Source organism: Trichechus manatus, unplaced genomic scaffold, assembly GCF_000243295.1.
Source record: "Trichechus manatus latirostris isolate Lorelei unplaced genomic scaffold, TriManLat1.0 scaffold00194, whole genome shotgun sequence".
Lineage (NCBI taxonomy): Eukaryota > Metazoa > Chordata > Mammalia > Sirenia > Trichechidae > Trichechus > Trichechus manatus.
Window position 1 is genome coordinate 2,700,224 of NW_004444130.1, and position 20,038 is coordinate 2,720,261.

The 20,038-nt window shown below is 40.7% G+C and overlaps 1 protein-coding gene across 1 annotated transcript in view; it reads right to left on the reverse strand.

Moving 5' to 3' along the window:
- Window positions 1-4,410: 4,410 nt before the first annotated feature.
- The window catches only part of RFWD3 (ring finger and WD repeat domain 3), a 33,095-nt gene continuing 17,467 nt past the window's right edge, over window positions 4,411-20,038 (reverse strand). The window contains exons 7-13 of the mRNA XM_012558905.2: window positions 18,957-19,071; window positions 18,225-18,453; window positions 14,904-15,054; window positions 13,984-14,160; window positions 11,897-12,111; window positions 10,235-10,446; window positions 4,411-7,893 (exon numbers count right to left, since the gene is read on the reverse strand). Coding sequence (XP_012414359.1) covers window positions 7,750-7,893; window positions 10,235-10,446; window positions 11,897-12,111; window positions 13,984-14,160; window positions 14,904-15,054; window positions 18,225-18,453; window positions 18,957-19,071 — 1,243 coding nt within the window. The 3' untranslated portion in view covers window positions 4,411-7,749. The remainder of the gene's footprint in view (window positions 7,894-10,234; window positions 10,447-11,896; window positions 12,112-13,983; window positions 14,161-14,903; window positions 15,055-18,224; window positions 18,454-18,956; window positions 19,072-20,038) is intronic.

Consider the following 20,038-nt stretch of genomic DNA (forward strand, 5'->3'; position numbering starts at 1 on the left):
CTGTTCTCTTCATTCTCACTTGCTCCCGAAGAGATGAGACCAGTGGAGTATCTTAGATGGCCGCTCACAGGCTTTTAAGACCCCAGACACTACTCACCAGGGTAGAATGTAGAGCATTATCTTTATATGTAGTTGACACACATTTTTGGGGGGGACACAATTCAATCAGGGAAATGCAAATCATAACCACCATAAGATACCACTTTTCTAAGGATGTAAATTTTTATGGAAGCAGACTGCCACATTTTTCTCCTGCAGAGCAGCTGGTGGGTTTGAACCACTGACCTTTTAGTTAGCAGCCAAGCACTTAACCATTGTGCCACCAGGGCTCCTTTCACACCCATTAGGATGACTAAAAAACAAAACAAAACAGGTAACACATGTTGGCAAAAATGTGGAGAAACTGGAAACCTCATACACAGCTGGTGAAGGCATAAAATGGTGTAGACCTTGTGGAAAACAGTTTGGCAGTTTCTCAAAAAGTTAAACACGGAGTAACCATATGACACAGCAATTCCACTCCTCAGTGTATACTCAGGAAAACTGAAAATATGTTCACACAAAAACTTGCACACAAATGTTCACAGCAGCATAATTCAGAATAGTCAAGTAGTAGAAACAACTCAAATGTCCATTAACCGATGAATGGATAAACAGAATGTGGTATATCCATACAATGAAGTATTATTTAGCCATTTAAAGGAATGAAGTACTGATACATGCTACATGGATGAGCCTTGAAAACATTATGCTAAGTGAAAGAAACAAGACCAAAAAAAGCCCCATACTGTATGATTCCATTTATATGAAATATCCAAAATAGGCAAAAGACAGAAAGTAAATTAATATTTGCCAGGTGCAGGGAGAGGGGAGAATTGGGAGGTATAGAGTTTCTTTTTGGAGTGGTGAAAATATTCTGGAATTAGTGATGACGTTTGCTCAACATTGTGAATATACTAAAAGCCACTAAATTTTACACTTAAAAATGGTTAAGATGGTGAATTTTATTTCAATAAAAAAAATTTAAACATTCAATTGGATCCATAAAAAAAGGTAAAATAAAGATATTTTCAGACAAATAAAAGCTGAGATCATTCACTGCTAGCAGACCTGCACAACCTCAAGCTGAAGAAAATTATCCCAAATGGAAGCACAGGACTGCAGGAAGGAATAAACAGCAATGGAAAGAGTAAATATTGGACCTTTTAATACTAACTTTTAAATAACAATAAGAGATTTACAACACATGTAAAACATATGACTCCCACAGCATATGATCAAGGATGCATATTGTAACTCTAGGCCCTAGAGTCTAGAGCAAATACTAAAAGAATAATACAAGAATGTAGAAGTGAAAAGCTAATAAAAGAGAAAAAACTGGAATAAAAGGCACTTGGTTAATCCAAAAGGCAAAAGGGAGAGGGGGAAATAAAGTAATAAAGAACTGATGGAATAAATAGAAAACAGCTGCAGTTAGGTCTAAGCCAAACCTAAATGTAATGGGAAGCCTTTAGAGGGTTTTCAGCAGGGGTATGATATAATTCCCAAACAAGAGCTAGCACAGGTAGGGCTTTCAACTACTCATTCCCCCACAGCGCTCAGCATGATGTTCGCTGGACACAACAAGGGGCAATCAATGAAGACTTACTGAATTGGTCAAGCTGCCTCCTCCTATTGCTATGTGGCTGAAAGGCCTTTCGGTAGCCCTCCAGCAGCCCTCCTCACCACTATCTAGGCAAGCAAGGTGAAAAGAAGTGATTGGGCAGAGCACTTTTTCTCATCTCACTTCTTATAATCCTTCCCATTTGAGGACAATGCAGCCTTCAAAGTATAGGAATACTTTCACAAACTTGACTGTGCAGCTGAATCGCTTGGAAAAAATTTGTTTAAATTTCTGCTTATGGTAATCAGGGATATGCTTTCCCCAACAGCTAACCCAGAACTAGTCCCTGCCGGTCTTGATTTCAAGATCAAATAGAAGCAACATTGGCCCATGAAGTTCTAACACTTTCATCCTAAATTTTTCTTATCCTTTAATGCCATTCTCAAAAGTCTCAACCCTTCCGAAACTTCCTCTGGGAAAATTAACCCCTTGTCAACCTATCATTTTTATAGTCACTCATTTATTCAGCCATTATTTTCTAAGAACCTATGTATTACCTGCCCTGGGGTGGCATTGTGCTTAGAAGAACCCGCCTAGACTACCTGGGTTCCGTGATCTACTCTACCATTTGCCTGCTGTGTTATCCTGGTGGGTTAGTCAGAATTCAACGTCTTGCAGGAATAAGTCTGCCTTAGTATCCTTGTCATGTTCAGTCACTGGCTAGGAGCAACCCTTGGAAAGTGTGGCTTTGGCAAGGATGCAGTATATGGCTTCACAGCTCAGCCGCTGGAACAGCAGTCAATTATGCTCCGCACAGTCAGATATCTGAGAGGCGCACTTTCATAGGATTCATACCTGGGAAAGTTCTTTAATCTGAGTCCCTTTCATATAAAAGGTGCACTACAACATTAGAAAGGAGCTCTGGTGGTGCAATGGTTAAGTACTCGTAAGCGAGCTAAAAGGTCAGTGGTTCAAACCAACCAGCCGCTCCATGAGAGAAAAGACCTGGTGATTACAGCCTAGAAAACCCTAATGGGCAGTACTACCCTGTCATATAGAGTTGCTATGAGTTGGAATTGACTCAACGGCACACAACAGCATTAGGCACATAATAAACCTTCAGTAAATGTCAGCTACTAGTAAATGTCAATCTAAAATAAACAATTTTGATTATTTTTTAATTTTTAGAAGGAAAAAAAAAATTCTATATGGACTACTGAGCCAGAAGGACATTAGTGACTTAATAAGACTTAAGGGATGAAAGATGGGATAACATACTTCTAAGCAGTCCCAAGTTATCCAGCTAAAGGACCTAAACTTGTCTGTCTCACAGAAACCTGCAACTGTCTAGTCCAAGAATCTTAAGACCCAGAAAGAGGGATATCTGTAGGCAGAGTTGGGTCCCGGGTTTGGTTGTCCTACTTCCAGTTACGACAATTTACCAAGTAGCTCAGTTCATGGTCCCTACCCTAAAGGAATTTCATGCCTTTTGGGTTTTAATCAGGGAAAGAAATGTTAACATCTGATAATGTATTTGTTTCCTTTCACTCACCTGCCAAGTGATTCACTTATTGTTTGGCTAGGGATTCAAACTACTGTCACTCATTCCACCTCATCGGTAAGGATACCATCCCTTCACGAGAGGAAATAGAGTCATGGCCAACCTTAGAGCTTCCACTGGGGTACAAGTCACGTGTCAAGACCACACAGGGATTAGATTCCATAGTGATTCCTCTCAAACAGTGAGGTCTCAACTTACCTTTCCCTCACTGTATCACCGCTTCTTATGTAAGGCCCTCACTCCTTCCCATCTGTTCCCTTAGGCAACAGCTAGCTAATCTAACAATCGCTGTCCCACACTACGTTAAGAGAAAGGACTACATCCACACCTTCAACCAACAGCACCACCAGAGCTCAAACCTGAGAATTTAACAGTGCCCTTCTGGAAGCACTGCTTTAACCTCATGGTGGTGTTTTAAACACACGGTGGGGGCTATGGGCATGACACAGACCTCAGAGTTGCAAAGACTTTGAAGGCATAATACAACCTTTTATTCAGGGCAGAAATCTTCTCCCTTATTCCAGGGCAAATGGTCTGTCAAGCTCCCACCTATAACTTTTGTTAACCAACAGCCCATCCAACTGTCAGCAGCTTGCACAGAGCTCAGTTTAGGTAGCAAAACCTCCAGGTCTTTTTTATCCAGACATCTGTTAAATCATGTTCTGAACTTCCTTCTTCTCCTCAATGTCCAACACTTCCTTTAATCCAAATCCAGTTCTGTACTGTTAATATGGCCCCTGTCCAGTGTCTGAGTAAGCCCTTTTGCTTCACGTCCATAATTCAATAAACTTATTATCACTCCTTAGGTGCAAGAGAGGGTTCATGGCATTCCTCAAACCACAACTCAACAGCAGGTTCTTTGTTCACAGCCCTCTACCCTGCAAGAGCAAGTCAGAGCAGCTCTACCACCTTCTTCCCCTCTTCAGTTGACCTCTGTGATGAGCACTGAGCTGGATGATTCTAGCCCATGTGTCATGGACTCTTCTATGAACCTTTTTTCTCACTGGAAAGTGGTGTTCCAGTCTCAGCACCCAAGAACCCATGACAGGTGAGGTATTGGAAGAGTATAAAGTGTATCAGTAATGTCCAGGATTGTCTGCTTTGTTTTTATTTTAAACAGAAGTAATCTGTGGGAAATCAGCCTATGCTGTCCTAGAGTCAGAGGATTAAAGGAGTGAAAGGGAGTTTTCACCCTGGTTCCCCAACTTAGCTGTCAGTAAGTAAGCTTTCCTGCTTAGCTGTAATGGAAAGTAAAGAATGGAAAGACCAGGATATGAAAATGTTAAATACCATCTAAATGTCATTTTTCATTAGGATTTTTAACCTGTTTCTTCTCCTGTAAAAATGGAATAACAATACCTACTCCACAACTTTGTATAAGGATTAATACATAGGAAGGGGTTTTGTAAACTACCAAGGGATAAATAAACAGCAGAGACTGTTAGTAACAAACAGAAGTTGAATAATTAAAAAACAAGGACCCAGAAACATCTATTTTCAGAATTTCACTTACAGCCAAACACTGAGACGGGAAACAAAAGGAAGAACACTGAGGGAGATAAAAACAATAGTGTTGGGTTTCTTAGTAATTTGGGGTATACCAAATCTACCACAGGACCAATGTCATTTCCCTTGGAGCACTAGGCTCCATTACAGTAGCAAGCTTACACCTATAGATTCAGCCGTCTTGGAATCTGGCATACTCAATTTGCTGTTAAGCTGGACAATATTTTCAGCCTTTCCAGCCTAATCCCAGAACACCATGACTCATAACAACAGAAATTCCTGAACTCAAACAGAACAAAGAAACTGAGGCAAGCAGCTGGAAATGTGCTTGCCTGAGCAGGAACCCAGGATCCTACACTTGCTCACTGCTGCCACCACTGCCAGAAGTGCTGCCAAAGACTACACAAAATAAAAAACTCTTCTCGTCTCTGTTCCTTCCATTTTCCAGACTCCTGCCAGTACTGCACATTCAAAGAAACTAACTGGAAGTCAGCAGTCTGGGAAATGTAGTTTGCAGGATCCAGACTCCAAGATCTACGAGTAAACAGACAAATGATCAGTATGGGGGGTTCTTAAGAGACAAATACGCTGCTTCCCATTAGCCAACAGTCAAATAGAATTGCCAGCTAAAGATGTTCACTTCAGATCCAGGGACCATGCAGTGTAGCTCAGACATAGTACTCAAGCAATAGAGAAATCTACCAGGATAGGCAGGCGTGTTCCTGCCTCTGGTGGTCAAACAAACAAAAGACAGACAAAAGAGATGTAACACATGGCAAATTCTTTATTTTCACATTAATTTTAAAACACAGAACACACAGATCCCATTGTCCTGTTTTCAAAGCGGGTGCAAGGATATATAAAATGTGAAGGTATTTTGAGCTCACTGAACTCCAAACCTCAAATGGGAAAGTAACCTTGAAACAGGGGTGAGGGATGTGGTGGGGTACAGTCTGGTGGTGCAGGGGAGATTAGAGCCTTGGTCTACAGATGCAAGCTCCTGTTGGGGTAAAAAGGGGGGTTTCCTTGGAGAAATCAGTCATAACCACGTGAATTTGCTTCCAAAACATCCAAATTTATTGTAGAAATTCAAGGATTGGCAAGACTTGAGATCCACCCAACTTCAATGGCAACTAAGTCCCCTGATTCCTACGCTTAGGGGCAATCAATAATCACAGTTGAGTGTACTTCAAAGCAAGCTACTCTGGCCCAACACCCACGGAGCTGCCAGCAGCAAAGTCAAATCCTAACCCTGACCCGGCCCAAAGACAAAGGCAGCCAGGGACTGACCACCTGCATCCTCTCTGTGATAGTCTGCTGAAAGCAGATGAGTTATGCTTTTTTTAATTCAGATCCTGTTCTGCCACTAGGAACCCAGGCCTGGGCAGCCACTCTTAATCATCAACATATTAAAAAAGGAATATCTCCTTTGAGAGGTTCTTTCCCAGGCCTAGAAGCTGGGTTTTGGGAAAATGTCTTGGAATATGAAAGGGGAATAATTCAGGGAGAAGTGTCCAACATAAAAGTCCCCTAAAAGGCACAGCTGGAACTTGGAACTCTGGGGAAATCTACCCCAACAACCCTATCTGGTGAGAAAGATTCTGTGAAGAGCTCAGGAGCTGAGAGGTCAGAACTGTTTTACAAGAAAAGTAACGGTAACATCTCTATTACAATTATTTAAGAAAACCACACTGTTAGCCTTTGTGCTCCCAAAAACAGGGCACTGACCTACGCAACCTTGAAGCATGTTCTGTGTGGACAGTGGTTTAGCAACATAGCCTCAGGCAGAGGATCTTAGCTACCAAAAAGAAACAAATATAAACTGAGCCCTCTAACGGGAGAAAAATACAGCCCCCAATTTTGGACAATCTAGGGTTGAACTGGAAGGTGGTGGGCATCTCCCCACTATCTACAGGCCTTCAACTGCTATTATCTTCTTGAGAACAACCATTTTACTAGCAAAACATTTAGAAAAGTTATGAAATGAAGGAAATCAGAGGAACATGGAATCAAACATCAGTTTCACATGGGGAAGACTTTATCTGGAAATCACAAACATGCTCAAGAATAGCTCCTCACTCCCAGGGCTTTATTTAGATATAAATTCTCTCAAAAAGGAAGAGAAAACCCTTCTCCTGTTCTCAGCAGCAGTCTGAGCAACTTCTCTGTTGGAAGCCCTCTCTTAGTCCCTTCTTCCTTATCTCTGATCCTGCAGAAGACTAAAGAGTTTTGACATATGCTCATCTTCCTGGAGAGCGGAAAAAGTGGCCTTCAAAGCATGAGCTTATAAAAAACCAATTCTGAGATTCTAAGCTGTCTAGAAAAAAAAATGCTTCTTCTCGGATGCTCAACAACTGATATCTTTGCTTAGCTCTCACAAAGTGAACTTAATGCACTCAGCATTAGGAAAGCGTCTATGCTCGTCAGCCCCCTCCACGACTGGGCTTGCCAATTTCCCAGCACAACACGTCTGGAACATAACTGTTACCGCCACAAAGCACACCATATGTCCTGTCACACATTTCTGTGAGGATGAGAGACCAAGGTGCTAAAATGTGGTCAGCCTCTGAGATCAAAAACAAATCAAACCCTACTCAAGGTTTTATAGTGCCCTCTTGTGTTCAGCTGAAGAAAGTCTCTCGTACATCCACCAAGTAAAATCAAGAAGACCACTTGTCCTTCAGGGACATTTCCCCAAGCCAAATGGCCCAAGTGACAAGACCACTTAGAGTGTTACATACTCCAGAAAATGCTTGGTGTGTACTCCTACGCTAAATAACTTCTGGAAGGACACACTCTGACGTCCAGCAGAAAAACAGACCAAATATAAAGATACTCCAACCCAACAACAACCCAAGAAAAGGAGAATGTGGGCAGACTACCAGTCATGCATTCTCTTGATGGACATAGCAGACACAATTTGTAGTGTCTCAGTGACCTGGAGTCCCAGAATCATACTAATCCAAATGAACCATGATCCCAATAGTTCTAGGTTGCAGGTGATAAGTAGGGCTGCTAGGTACTGGTAAAACATTTTAACATTAACTAGCAGCGTGTCTGATGGGCTTCAAGACCATGGTCACTCCCATCTATAGACGTGGACCATCTTCTCTGTTAAGGTAGCCAAGTAGTTGTGATGGTTCACCGCAAATGGGCAGACGTCCAAGACGGGCTGATCAGTCTGCAGTTTCTGCAGCAAGGAGCCACTGCTGGCATCCCACAGCTAAAGAGGACAAGCAGAGAAAAAGGTCAGGGGTCAGTTAATTAAGTTGGGGGACTTGCTTTTTTTTTTTAAATTATCAGACAGCACTAGCTGAGCTGCACAGAAAACACTGCCTGGGGAGAAAAGCAGACTGTCCTTAACCTTCACAAGGCAAAACAAACACACCTGACTTATTTCAGGTATGGTCTCACATGCTGTACCCAGTGACTAGTCCCCTTGTAAATGGATCTGAAAACCAAGCTCAGCATTCATTCCTTCAGTCTATGTACCAGGCACTCTTCTAGCGGCTGAGGGACAGAAGAATCAATAAGACAAATTTCTTGTCCCTGCCCTCACGGAACCTACCTTCTAACTGGTGCTTTCTTTCCTTTTTAAAAAATGTTTTATTATGAAAAAAATTTTTAAACACTTAAAAATAGAAAGAATACAACATTCTGATTGAACAATTATTCAGCTTTTACCATATTTGCTTTATCTATCCCAGTTTTTTCCTTGCTGACTTCAAGTCATTTCTACCCAAAAAAAGCAAGCAAACAAAACTTTTTCTTACACCTCAAGGTCACCACGTACAACCAAGTGAATAATTCCATAGTACTATCTAGCACCTAACACATAATCAAAATTTTCTGTTAATTTCTTATGCTTGGTTTGTTCAAAGCAGGATCCAAGCAAGGACCACATTACATTTGGCAGTTACAAATCTTAGTAAACTCTTGAATCTAGAGTAGATCCAACCTCCCACTTTTTTCCTGCCATTGACTTGCTGAGGAGGCTGGTTTGTTGTATAAAATGCCCACATCCTGGGTTCGGCTGTTTGCTTTCTATGCTATCATTTAACTTGCTCTGCGATCCCCTGCAATTCCAATAAACGAAAGCGCTAGAACTAGAGTGGTGCTGCCCATTATGGAGGCTGTGATGGTTAAGATTGTGTTGCAACCTGGCTGGGCCATGAATCTCAGTGTTTTAATGTAATCACTCCCATGATTGAATATACTTCGAGTAGCCAGTCAGATGAAAGGGAGTCTCCTTGGAGGTGTGGCCCACATCTGTATATAAGCAGACGTTCCAGCTTTTTGCTCTCTCTGGATCCTGCAGCTGCTTCCTGTCGTCTCATCTCCCGTTCTTGGGACTTGAGCTGTCACCTTATCTGCCGAACCTGGGATTCGTCGATCTGCACAGCCTGTGAGCGGGAGCCCTGCTCTCCGACCTGCCGATCTTGGGCTTGCCAGCTTCTGCAGCTGTGTGACTTGGGAGAGGCCTCTACCCTGATCCATGGACTTGGGACATTCTAGCCTCTACAATCTCATGAGCTGTTTCCTTGATATAATCTCTCTCTATATATATATTTATACACTTCACTGGTTTTGCTTCTCTAGAGAACCCAGCCTAAGACACAGGCCTACTAGTACATATGGTTATATTTTTAAAATAATTAAAATTAAATAAAATAAAAAATTAAGTTCTTCACTCAGAGTAATCACATTTCAAGTTCTCATCTGGCTAGTATAACTTAATTGCACAGTACTGGTCTAAGCCAGATTAGATTGAGGTTCAAGGATATCTCAAAGGAGGTGCTGGGTGCTTCATATTGCATTACATCGAAGATGCATGTTAATTTTGGCTAACCCACTTACAGTGATGCTAATGCAGGATTATGGAGAAGAATTTTGACTTTTTGCTTCATATACTTGTATATAAAATGTCTATATATAAACAGTGGCGTCACTAGGGTTGGCATCACTCAGTGTGGTAACTCATGGCATCACCCCCCACCATGGACCTCTTCCCATACCAGAACACTCAGAATTCTTAGTAAATTTTTGTACTAATGTTATTCATAAATGGTAATTCCCATATATCACTCCTTCTTTTTCATTTAATTACTACTACTTCATTCTCAAAAAAAAGTTATTGATATAGGTTTACAAATACTAATTACCACAATATTGTAGCTAAACCCAGAAAAATTGACAAAATCAGAGACTATAAAAACAGCAGCAGCAATGAAAACACCAGTGCGTGCTTGTAGCATGTGCAGACAAAACCACATGTTCTGAAGCATCACTGTAATTGAGTAATAATGACAGCTCTGACCAGAGCATGTCAGAAGGTTCAAAAAGTAAATGAGCATAGTTTTAGCGTTGGAGGTATACTGATACCTGTAAGCTGGGTTTACGAAAAATGTTTTTGTTGTTGTAACTAACCACAGGGATATTTTTACAGACAGTCATTTTGGTGTCACCCAGTGCAGTCCACACCCCTCTAGTGATGCCACTAAACATAAAAATTTTTGAGTTTTCTCCTACTACTTTTATACAAATAAAAAAAAAAATACACTCACCAGGGCAGAAGTGGATGATTCATCCCCAGAACACACCAGGAGGCTGCCATCATTCTTTGGGCTTTGGAAAATGGCACTTTTGGTCAGTAGCTTGCAAGTGGGTCCCCCAAAAAATGTCTGTACAGGATGGCACGAGCAGACTGGTTCTCCAATATCATTCAGGCTGTAGGACATCTCCATCAGCACGCTTCGTAAGGTGTTGTGGTTTTTATCTACAGGACAGAGAAATCAGTGTTGCCCCATGGCGATGATACAAAAAAAAAAAAAAAAAAAAAAAACCAAGTTCCTGAACCTCAGACACTTATAACCTAGTTGGGTAAAAAAGCCAAGTGTGTTAAACCATCAAGAATAGCTACAAAGCAAACATAATAACAAAAACAAAACAATACAACACAAATGACATTCAGAAGCCCCAAGCTAGGATGAAGCAAGTTATCTACAGTAGGTTTTTGCCCTCGAGGAAAACAATTCTAAGCATGAGCTATCCGTTTTTAGTAAAATCAGTATATCCCGCCAGACCTCTGTTAGTGGATTTACTGCTCTTCAGAGTTCTGAATAAAAGGCTCTTTTTTCCCCCTTACCTGGGTGAGGACCCCATGAACCCCTGGAACTGTGCATTTTTATAAAATGAGAGCATGTTATTAAAGAAGTGATGCAATGGTTAGGTACTCGGCTGCTAACCGAAAGGTCAGCGGTTCGAACCCCCTCAGTGGCTCCAAGGGAGAAAGCCCTGGTGATCTGCTCAGGTAAAGGTCACAGCCTAGACCTACTGTCACATGGGGTCACTAAGAGTTGGAATCGACCTGACAGCACCTAACAACAACAAATAAAAGCTAGAGAATAAAATGGGTCCTTCAAGCTTTCCACACAAGTCACAGAAATCAGTCTTGAAACTAGAGAACTTATGGGATGACTAAGAACCAGAGAGTTAGAACAGTCTGCTGAGATGGCTTTGCAGCCCAAACAAAACTTAACATGTTAGATTTCCCCACAACCAGCAGAAGCATGGGCAATTTAATGACTGTCTTTGACCAAACATCTGTCTGGCCATCAGTAGGGTTCATCAGGAATTTAGATCCATGCCTCTAGTATAGTAAGAACCTATGCACAGTTGGCTGACTATGAGGGGTTCTACCCCTGGTTCAGGAGGCAGTGAAGTCCAGCTGGCTAGTCCACACACACATGGTTGTCCATCTTCTCTCTGCTTACCTTCATTTGCCCCAAATGAGTTACCAGTGAAAAACCTAGTCTGGGCCCTATTTGGCTGCCTTCATCTGCTTTTCTCTTAGGTGAAGTGAGGGGCAAGCAGAAGACATGAAACTGATCTGAGAGTGGCTCAATAGCAACACAGTCGGGCCTCCTGATTCCACTATCATTTTATAATGCAGAGGCTTGTAAAGTGACTAATACACTTTTAAGAAATACCTAGGAGGATCTATCCCAGTTCACACAAGTGAGGAGCAGGGAGGCAGGCTCTAGGGAGGAACTTGAAGTCACCATCCTCACTGCAGTAGCAAGAGCTGCAACATAACCAGGGGCTTTAGCCTGTGAAGGGCTTACCAGTGCCATCAGAAGGCTAGGGTCAAGCTCTTTCTCCTTCCCTCTACCAATTCACTCCCAAACAAACCATGGGAGGCCCCATGAAGACAACCCAACACTCACCGGGCCTGTAGGTCACAAGACAGTGCCGAGTGGTACTCTCCGTCTGAAAATCTGTGCAGCCTCCTGGCTCCAAAGGCAGGACGTGAGGCCAGTGAGAAAAGCCCATTTTTAGCTCCCAGAAGGAAGCACTCTCCAAGGTTCCAGCCAGCACCCCACCATAAGGAAATACAGCCGAAGCAGCTCTAGGTATGTATGACAGGGATACCAGTGGGCATCTGAAGGGAAAGAAAAGAAATGACACTCACGTTCTGATACTTGGATTGCTCCAAACACCACCAACAGGAATCCTTGAGCACCCTACCTCTACAGAAAAGGTTAAAAACCTTCAGTGGATCACTATCCTCTGGCATCTAATAAAAACTACCAACCCTTTCTGTAGGAACAAAAGGGCATATACACAATACTCCGCATGCAATTTCAGAGGAGATGCCAGATGCTCTAAAAGCTTTTAAAAATCGACTAGGAAACTTAACAGACACATCATCAGAAATTACAAAGAAGCCTAATTGGTGTGAAGCATCTGGTAATGAGGCTAACCACATAAATAAGAAAAGCTAGTAAGGAAACAGTTTACATCTAATAAAGCTTCCAAGCTGTAGTTGACAGATCCCCTCATTTAAAACACAGCCTCAAGCAACTATATTTTAATTCAGAAACAGGATTGAGAAATCCCTCTAAATCTCTTTCTGCAAGCACATTATCAGGATTGTACACTAAGAATCCTGTCAGAATTATCAGTCTACAGACTATGTTCCTAAGAACTTCTGCTGAAGTTGCCAAAAGCTACCGCTTTGCCTGTTTTATCTTGCCTGTGACAATTAAGCCAACTAAAGCAACCTAAAAATGAATAATATATGCAAACATTTTTTCCTTGCTATTTTACTGCTGTACTTTAAGTGGAAGTTGATAATTAAAACTATGTGGCCCTTTCTGTCTCTAGGGCTAATACCTTCCTTGTATCTTGGTATCTTTGGTATTCTTCATTCTCCTTTGCTCCAGGTGGGTTGGGATCAATTGATGGATCTTAGATGGCTGCTCGCTAGCTTTTAAGACCCCAGACGCCACTCACCAAAGTATTTCCTCGCTATTTTAAAATTCACCATCTACTTTTATTAAGTGTCTATGTGGACCCCTCTACATCATCAGCAATTATCTCATCTGCCTGGAATTCACATGTGTGTTAAGTTTTACATCAATCATCTTCGTGCCCATGGAGCACATCACTGAAGCACGATTTCACCCACATTCCCCCACAGATGAAAAGACCCCAAAGTGTTAAGCTTAGACTTCAGTAAATAATTATTACTGTATTTATCATCTTTACATTTAGATGTCTTTTTTCCCCTTTTTAATACATACTGAAATTGGAAATGAAAATTTGTCTTAAGATACTTTCCATTTTGATCCAAGTCACAGGCTTCACCACCCTCTTTGAGAACTTTACGCCCCAGGACAGTATTAGGCACAAGTGAGGCTCAACACATTCCAAAGAGTCACAGTGGTGCTGGTGGCCACCCATCTTCGGAACTTGGGTTGACTTTACAAGCCTCCTAACCCCATAACTCTGTTATAAACAAAAGTAATATGGTGTCTGCAGACCAAGCAGGCTTGGCTCTGGATTAGGGAAGTTTTTGAAAGTCACTTTTTTTACTGGATTATCCTTTACTGATCTCTTACTGTATACCGCACACACTGCTTTTAAAGTCTACGTGGTTGGTTCTGCTAACCACATTTTACAGATGAGGCTCACAAAAGACCAACAAACACAACCAAGGTCACACAGCTAGCAAGTAGTGGAGCTGGGTTTCGAACAGAGCTCTAACTTCATTTTACCATGTTGGGTGATGAGGGACTCCATGAGCCTGGCCATACTAGGAACCAGTGTTTTCCACCCTGTGAAGTATCATTAACAAAAGCCGTAAGGATCTTAACGACTCTTATGCGAGACTAGCTCAGCCGATATCAGAGAAATGGCTCTTCATGAGGATTTCTGACCACCATGGAAGACTATCTGCTGAGAACACCAGTAGCAATAACAGTCCAAGAGGAAGCTACTACGTATAGGGAGGAAATGAGTTGCTCCCTACCTGGCTTTCTGAGGCACAAGCTCCTGGACGTGACAGCTCGTGTTTCGCAGGTCATAGACGAGAATTGAACCATTGACCAGTCCAGCATAGATGTAATTGTTCTCATCAAGACACCAGCAACAGCTCCAGACAGGACGTCCAGCATTGTAGGTCTGGACCACAGTATTTGTCTCCAGGCTGTGGCGTTACAAGAGACTTTTATGACTATGTAGTAACAACAATAAATATCTGACAAAGATGTAAAAACTATCATTTAAAGATTAATACTCCTTATTAAGAACACATCCACACACCTAAACTATGTGGATTCTTAATTTCCTCCAGGGACTGCCCCAGATAACTTCTTTTAATTCTAAAATATTCGTACTTGGGAGGCCACAGGGTTTTTTTTTTTGTTTTTTTTTTAAAAAAAAAAAAAAAGAGAGAAGAAAAAGGCACAGAGCACACTCAGACCTGGTTCATACTCAGAGTATACGTAGGACAAAATACCGTAATTGAGGGTATGAGAAGTCATTCATGGAACCCACCAAGAGCGAGTATCTGATGAGTATTTCTGTCAGGCAGAATTATCAAAGTATGAGACCAGGAATGAGAAGTCCTGAGCTGGCATGGCTCCACTGTGTCAGGTACCAAGGCTGCCTACATGTTGTTACTCCACTATCCCTAGAGTGTTGCCCTCATCTGCATGATCTATTTTGGAATATTTATTTCTAAAGAAACAGGAATGCTACACATACTCGTTTGTAACCTGCTGTGGTCACTTTTAAAAGCAATATATTTTAAATTCAATGAGCCTGAATCTCCGAAGAGAATGCCTCAGACCAAAAAAGAGAGCTAAGGCCATCAGCCTCATTGATCCCAATACCACGCTGCTCAACCCCAAGTAGCTCAGGCCCCATCTCCCTCCCTGAAGCGCTCACCTAGTCAGTTTAAGAGTGCTGTCCAGGGAGGCAGAGAGTAGCAAGCCCTTGGACCGACTGCTGAAAGCCAATCCGCGAATCTGCTTGCCATGCATTGGAATGTACTGACTACTCTTCATGTTGGCAGTACTCAACATCTTAACACCAAAGCCTGCAAAAATAAGAGAATAAAATAGGTCACTGAAAGTCAATTTAGGGCAAAATTAACTATCTTTTCACGCAGCTCCTCTGCTCACCTTTCTTGGCATTAAGTTCCTGGAAAACAGCTGGTTAAAAAAAGAAAATAAAAATTTCCCAGGGTTATAATTTATTTAAAAAGTACATTCCCAATGACCATCAACAGGTGAATGGATAAATAAATCCATTATATACATTGTATTATTATATATTTATATATATATAAAAAATAGAATACTACTCAGCAATAAAAAGGAATAAACTATTGATATACACAACAACATGGATGAACTGAAAAAAAATTATGAAGAAAGAAAGAAGCTAGACAAAAAGTATATACTGTATGATTCCATTTATATAAAATTCTAGAAAATGGAAACTAATTATAGATCTATACTGACAGAAAACAGATCAATGGTTGCATGGGGATGAAGAGTTGGTGATGGGAAGAGACAAGCAGAAGTGACTATAAAGGGCAAGAGAAAACCTTTGGGGTGATGGATGTGCTAATTGTCTTGATTGTGGTGATGGTTTCAGGGGTGTATGCATGTGTCAAAGCTCATCAAAGTGTGTAAATAAAAGGTTTTTTGTATATCAATTATATGTCAATAAAGAAGTTAAAAAGAGAGAACATTCATCGTGAATTACAGACATTCAAACAGAAAAAATAAAGAGTGGAAATAAGTAATTTCTATGTCAGGTGATCATGACATGCTACATCTGTCTGTCTGGAATGGAATGAAACAGATGGCATCTCAAGTATCCTAATCAGTGCATATCACTCTTGAAGGGGAAAAAACAAGAAGTCCTTTTAAATTTATTTGCTACTTTGTTCTCTTCATAAGATGATGACAGATTTATTTTTATTAAATGTCTGTTATTATCTGTTATACAAAAACAGAATTTGTCAAATCCTAAATTCAAGGTAGCCTCAAATCGTACCTCAGTTTCTCCAGGGAACCAAGTGGGAGAAAGTTTACTGCACTTTCTCCTGAAACAGAAATAGCAGAGCCAGAAAGACAAAAAACAGGGAGATTACAGGCCTTAAATCAACAAGGGAACACGAATAGCTGCTTAATCAAGGGAACAAGGACAAATCAGCACCAACAGGCTATCAAGGAGAGATAGCTGTGCAGAGTGGCACAGACACATTAAGAGAAAGAAACAGAATATACTCAATTTGGAGAAAAAATAGCATATAAAATATACTATTTTCTAATTTGTGGGGAAGCTTTTATTTGATGACTATAGGCACATTCTCTATAAACAATTCCGTTTACAGAGTTCCTGGGTGGTGCAAACGATTGAGCACCTGACTACTAGCTGAAATGCTGGTGGTTCGAACCCATCCAAAGGCACCCCTGAAGATAGGCCTGGTGGTCTGCTTCCAAAAGATCACAGCCTTGGAAATCCTGTGGAGCAGCTCTACTCTGCAAATATAAGGTCACCAAGACTCGGAATCGATTTGACGGCAGCTAACGGCAAGGAAGTAAATACAGGCATCTTCCCTTTCCACAGGCCTACTGCCCCTCCTCTGATCCAAGAGAAGGGACAGGAGAGATAGAGAACAATCCTGTTTACTTTCTCCTCATTTGGAGCCCAGTGATAACCTCTCAACTCATAGCTAATGTCAGTGAAAACAGAAACATACAATAATCTAGGTATTCCACTCCCAACCCCATATATACTTAAGTTTTGGGGACAGTTTTTAAGCACTTGAATGGAACTTCTAAGTGAGGAAACTGGAAACCAGGCTGAAGCAAAGGGGCCTGGCAGCTGGCAGAGACCATATGCTGAAGACAATAGGAAGAAACATCTGCAACATGTGGGAATGATAACTAAGCATATGGGGAGACTTGGTTTCTAGCATTAAGACAATCTAAAACTAAGCTTAAAATGCACAAAATAGGGCTAATAGCCTACATGATCCATGGCCTCATCTACCAGAAGACCAGAAGAACTAGATGGTATCTGGCTACTACTACTGACCATTCTGGTCAGGGCCACAATAGATACACCCTGACAGAACAGGAGAAAAACACATAACAGAATTCAAATTTTTAAAAAGTCCATATTTACTGGATCAGTTGAGACTAGAGGACTTCCTGAGACTATCAGCCTGAGATATTCTTTAAACCTTGAACCAAAACTATCCCAAGGTAGCCTTATAGCGAAATAACAGATTGGCATGCAAAATAAAGGATATTACCCATGAGTACGGTACTCCATTAAAAAACCATCAATATGAGACCAAAAGGTCAAAAATTACTCTAAAGCAAAGATGAGAAGACTAAGGGGGCAGGGAAAACTAGAGCACTGAAACGGAACTACCAGAATGCAATTAAAGAGAATGCTGACTCATTGTGAAAAATGTAACTGATGTCACTTAACAATCTATATAGAAATTGTCAAATGGGAACCTAATTTGGTGTGTAAACATTCACTAAAATTATTTTTAAAACGCACAGAGTATGTTAAAAGAGAAAAATTACTATACCTGTTGCCACTGAGTTGATTCTAACTCATAGCAACCATATAGGGCAGGGCAGAACTGCCCCATATGGTCTCCAAGGCTGTAAATCTTTACAGAAGCAGGCTGGCACATCTTTCTCCCACACAGCTGCTGGTGGATTTGAACCACCAACCTTTCAGTTAGCAGCTGAGAGCTTAACCACTGTGCTACCAGGGCTCACCTAATCAAATAATCAATTCTTTTATTTTGAATTTGTAAATTTGAACTCTACTGAAAATAGGTACTATTAAATCTTGTTTCAATTTGAATTAGCCCTTGAGGTAGTGTTTTATCCTACTTTGCCAGTCTAAAATGAATCTGTGAGTTTAATAAGACACATACGTAATATCCTTCTCTTTGGACTATACTTTATCTTCGCCCACTTTATCACGTTACCAGTATTTCTACCCTCTCAGTGAACAAATTTACAGAATAAAGTAAACGGACACCAGAGATATTTCTGCCACACCTTAGAGTAAGTGCATTAACAGGGAACTGATGGGAAAAGGTAATTTGGTGAGTTATGGTCAGTGTTCACTCACTATTGAGACCTGAATCCTTCAAAAAGGGAGAGGAGAAGCACGAATGGAATCAGATAATGTGCATGAAAGCCGAGGTTCTGGACTGTTTACCTGGCAGGAAAGAGGCCTGAGGAGAAGGCTGTGACACCACCAGACAGCTCATGGAATCACAGTATGCCATGATTCGGCAGTTCCCTATCTGAGACACCGTGAAGGTCTTCTGGAAATGATACTTGTGCTGGCCCTGACTGGAGGACAGGCAGCCTAGGAAATGTGCTTGGCAGCTCCTGGGGTGTTGCAAAATCTGATCCCGATGCTGTACAATAAGTTTTTGCAATTCCTAAAATGAAAAAGGTTTCATAAAAGAAAAGCTTTTTGGTTTGATATTTACTCTCAAGCACAACTCCTTGATCTGATACATGGAGATTTCTTACCCATTATATGGAAATGTTAACGTAAATCCTAGAAAACTACTATAGTTTTCACAATATTTTAACAAGCAAGTAAAATAAGGAGAGCACAGAATCATAAAATATTAGAGTTGAAAGTCCTTTATGGTCATTCTGCCTAAAACTCTCATTTTACTGGTAGATGAAATGACTTAAGCAAATTCAAAATTATCACCTTTTAAATTTTTTCTAAAACTGCAATTACAGTAGAATTCATCATATAGAGTATAAGACTTGGATAAATGATCTAATCAGAAGTAAAACAGAGAATTGGTCATGCTTACCTTTGAAACACTTGGCAAATCCTATTTGTATCTGAGATGACCCTGAGATGTTCAGATTTCTCTTTAATTCCTATTCCAAAAGTTCTTTAGATTAGGAAGGGCAAGCTTACCTGGACACGACCATGAAGCTTAGTGCATTCTTCAGTGAGAACCTGAAGTTGGAGGCGGCACTGTGCTGATTCTAACTCAGCCTGCTTCCTTATCATCTGTTCCTTCAGTAAGGAACTAGAGGGGGGAAGCCAGAAATAAGTGGTAGGATTAGGAAGGTTAGAGAAGACTTCCCATCAAGATGGCATAGTAAGCTTATGTTGTGATATACACACTTTGCTGTAAACATTTCACAATAGTGAATGAAATACAAAAAGATAAAAATATCTTAAGTCCAGAATACTACAGAAATGTAGCACACAGGGCTGAAGTCCTTAGCCTACTAGGCTCTGGTGTTAAAGCAGGCAGTGAGGGCCAGCAGTTTGGACCCTACTGGTGAATGGGGACTAAAAATGCTATAGGCACAATGAGGAAACAAGCCAAGCTCACTGCTTAAAGCTAGGGCCAAACTATAAAAGATTAAACTGACATAGTAAAAGACCAAGGTTATCTGTTAGGTTAAAAAATAATAATAATCAAGCTGTCTACTGTGTGTCAGATACACAAGCAATACCACCAAAAAGAGGTTGAAAGAAAATAGGAAGTATTCACTAGGCAAATGCTAACCGAAAGACCAATTAAGAATGAAAACAAAAAGCATGAATATGCATGCATAAAGAGGCACAATGCATAACAAAAGGATGCATTCACCAAGATTTATCATAAATTCGTGTGCATCTAAAAACAGCCTCAAAATATGAAATACAAAGACAGATTCAGAGTCCAATGAGACAGGATAAAGAAATAAATGATACAATAAATAGAAAGAAAGGATAAAGCTATCCTTATTTATCTTCACGGAATATTCAAGAGACTCTACAAACTGTTAGAGTTCAGCAAGGCTGCTGAAATCAGTATCAAGAAAATTAAATCAATAACATTCCCCAACTGAAATGAATGAACTAGAGCTACATGTATTAATGTAGATAGGTCCCCAAAACATAGTATTAAACCAAAATGCAAGCTAGAAAAGGAAAATTATAACCCAGCATGATAACATTTGCATAAAGTATAAAAACTTTTTAAAACATACATTTATGGATAC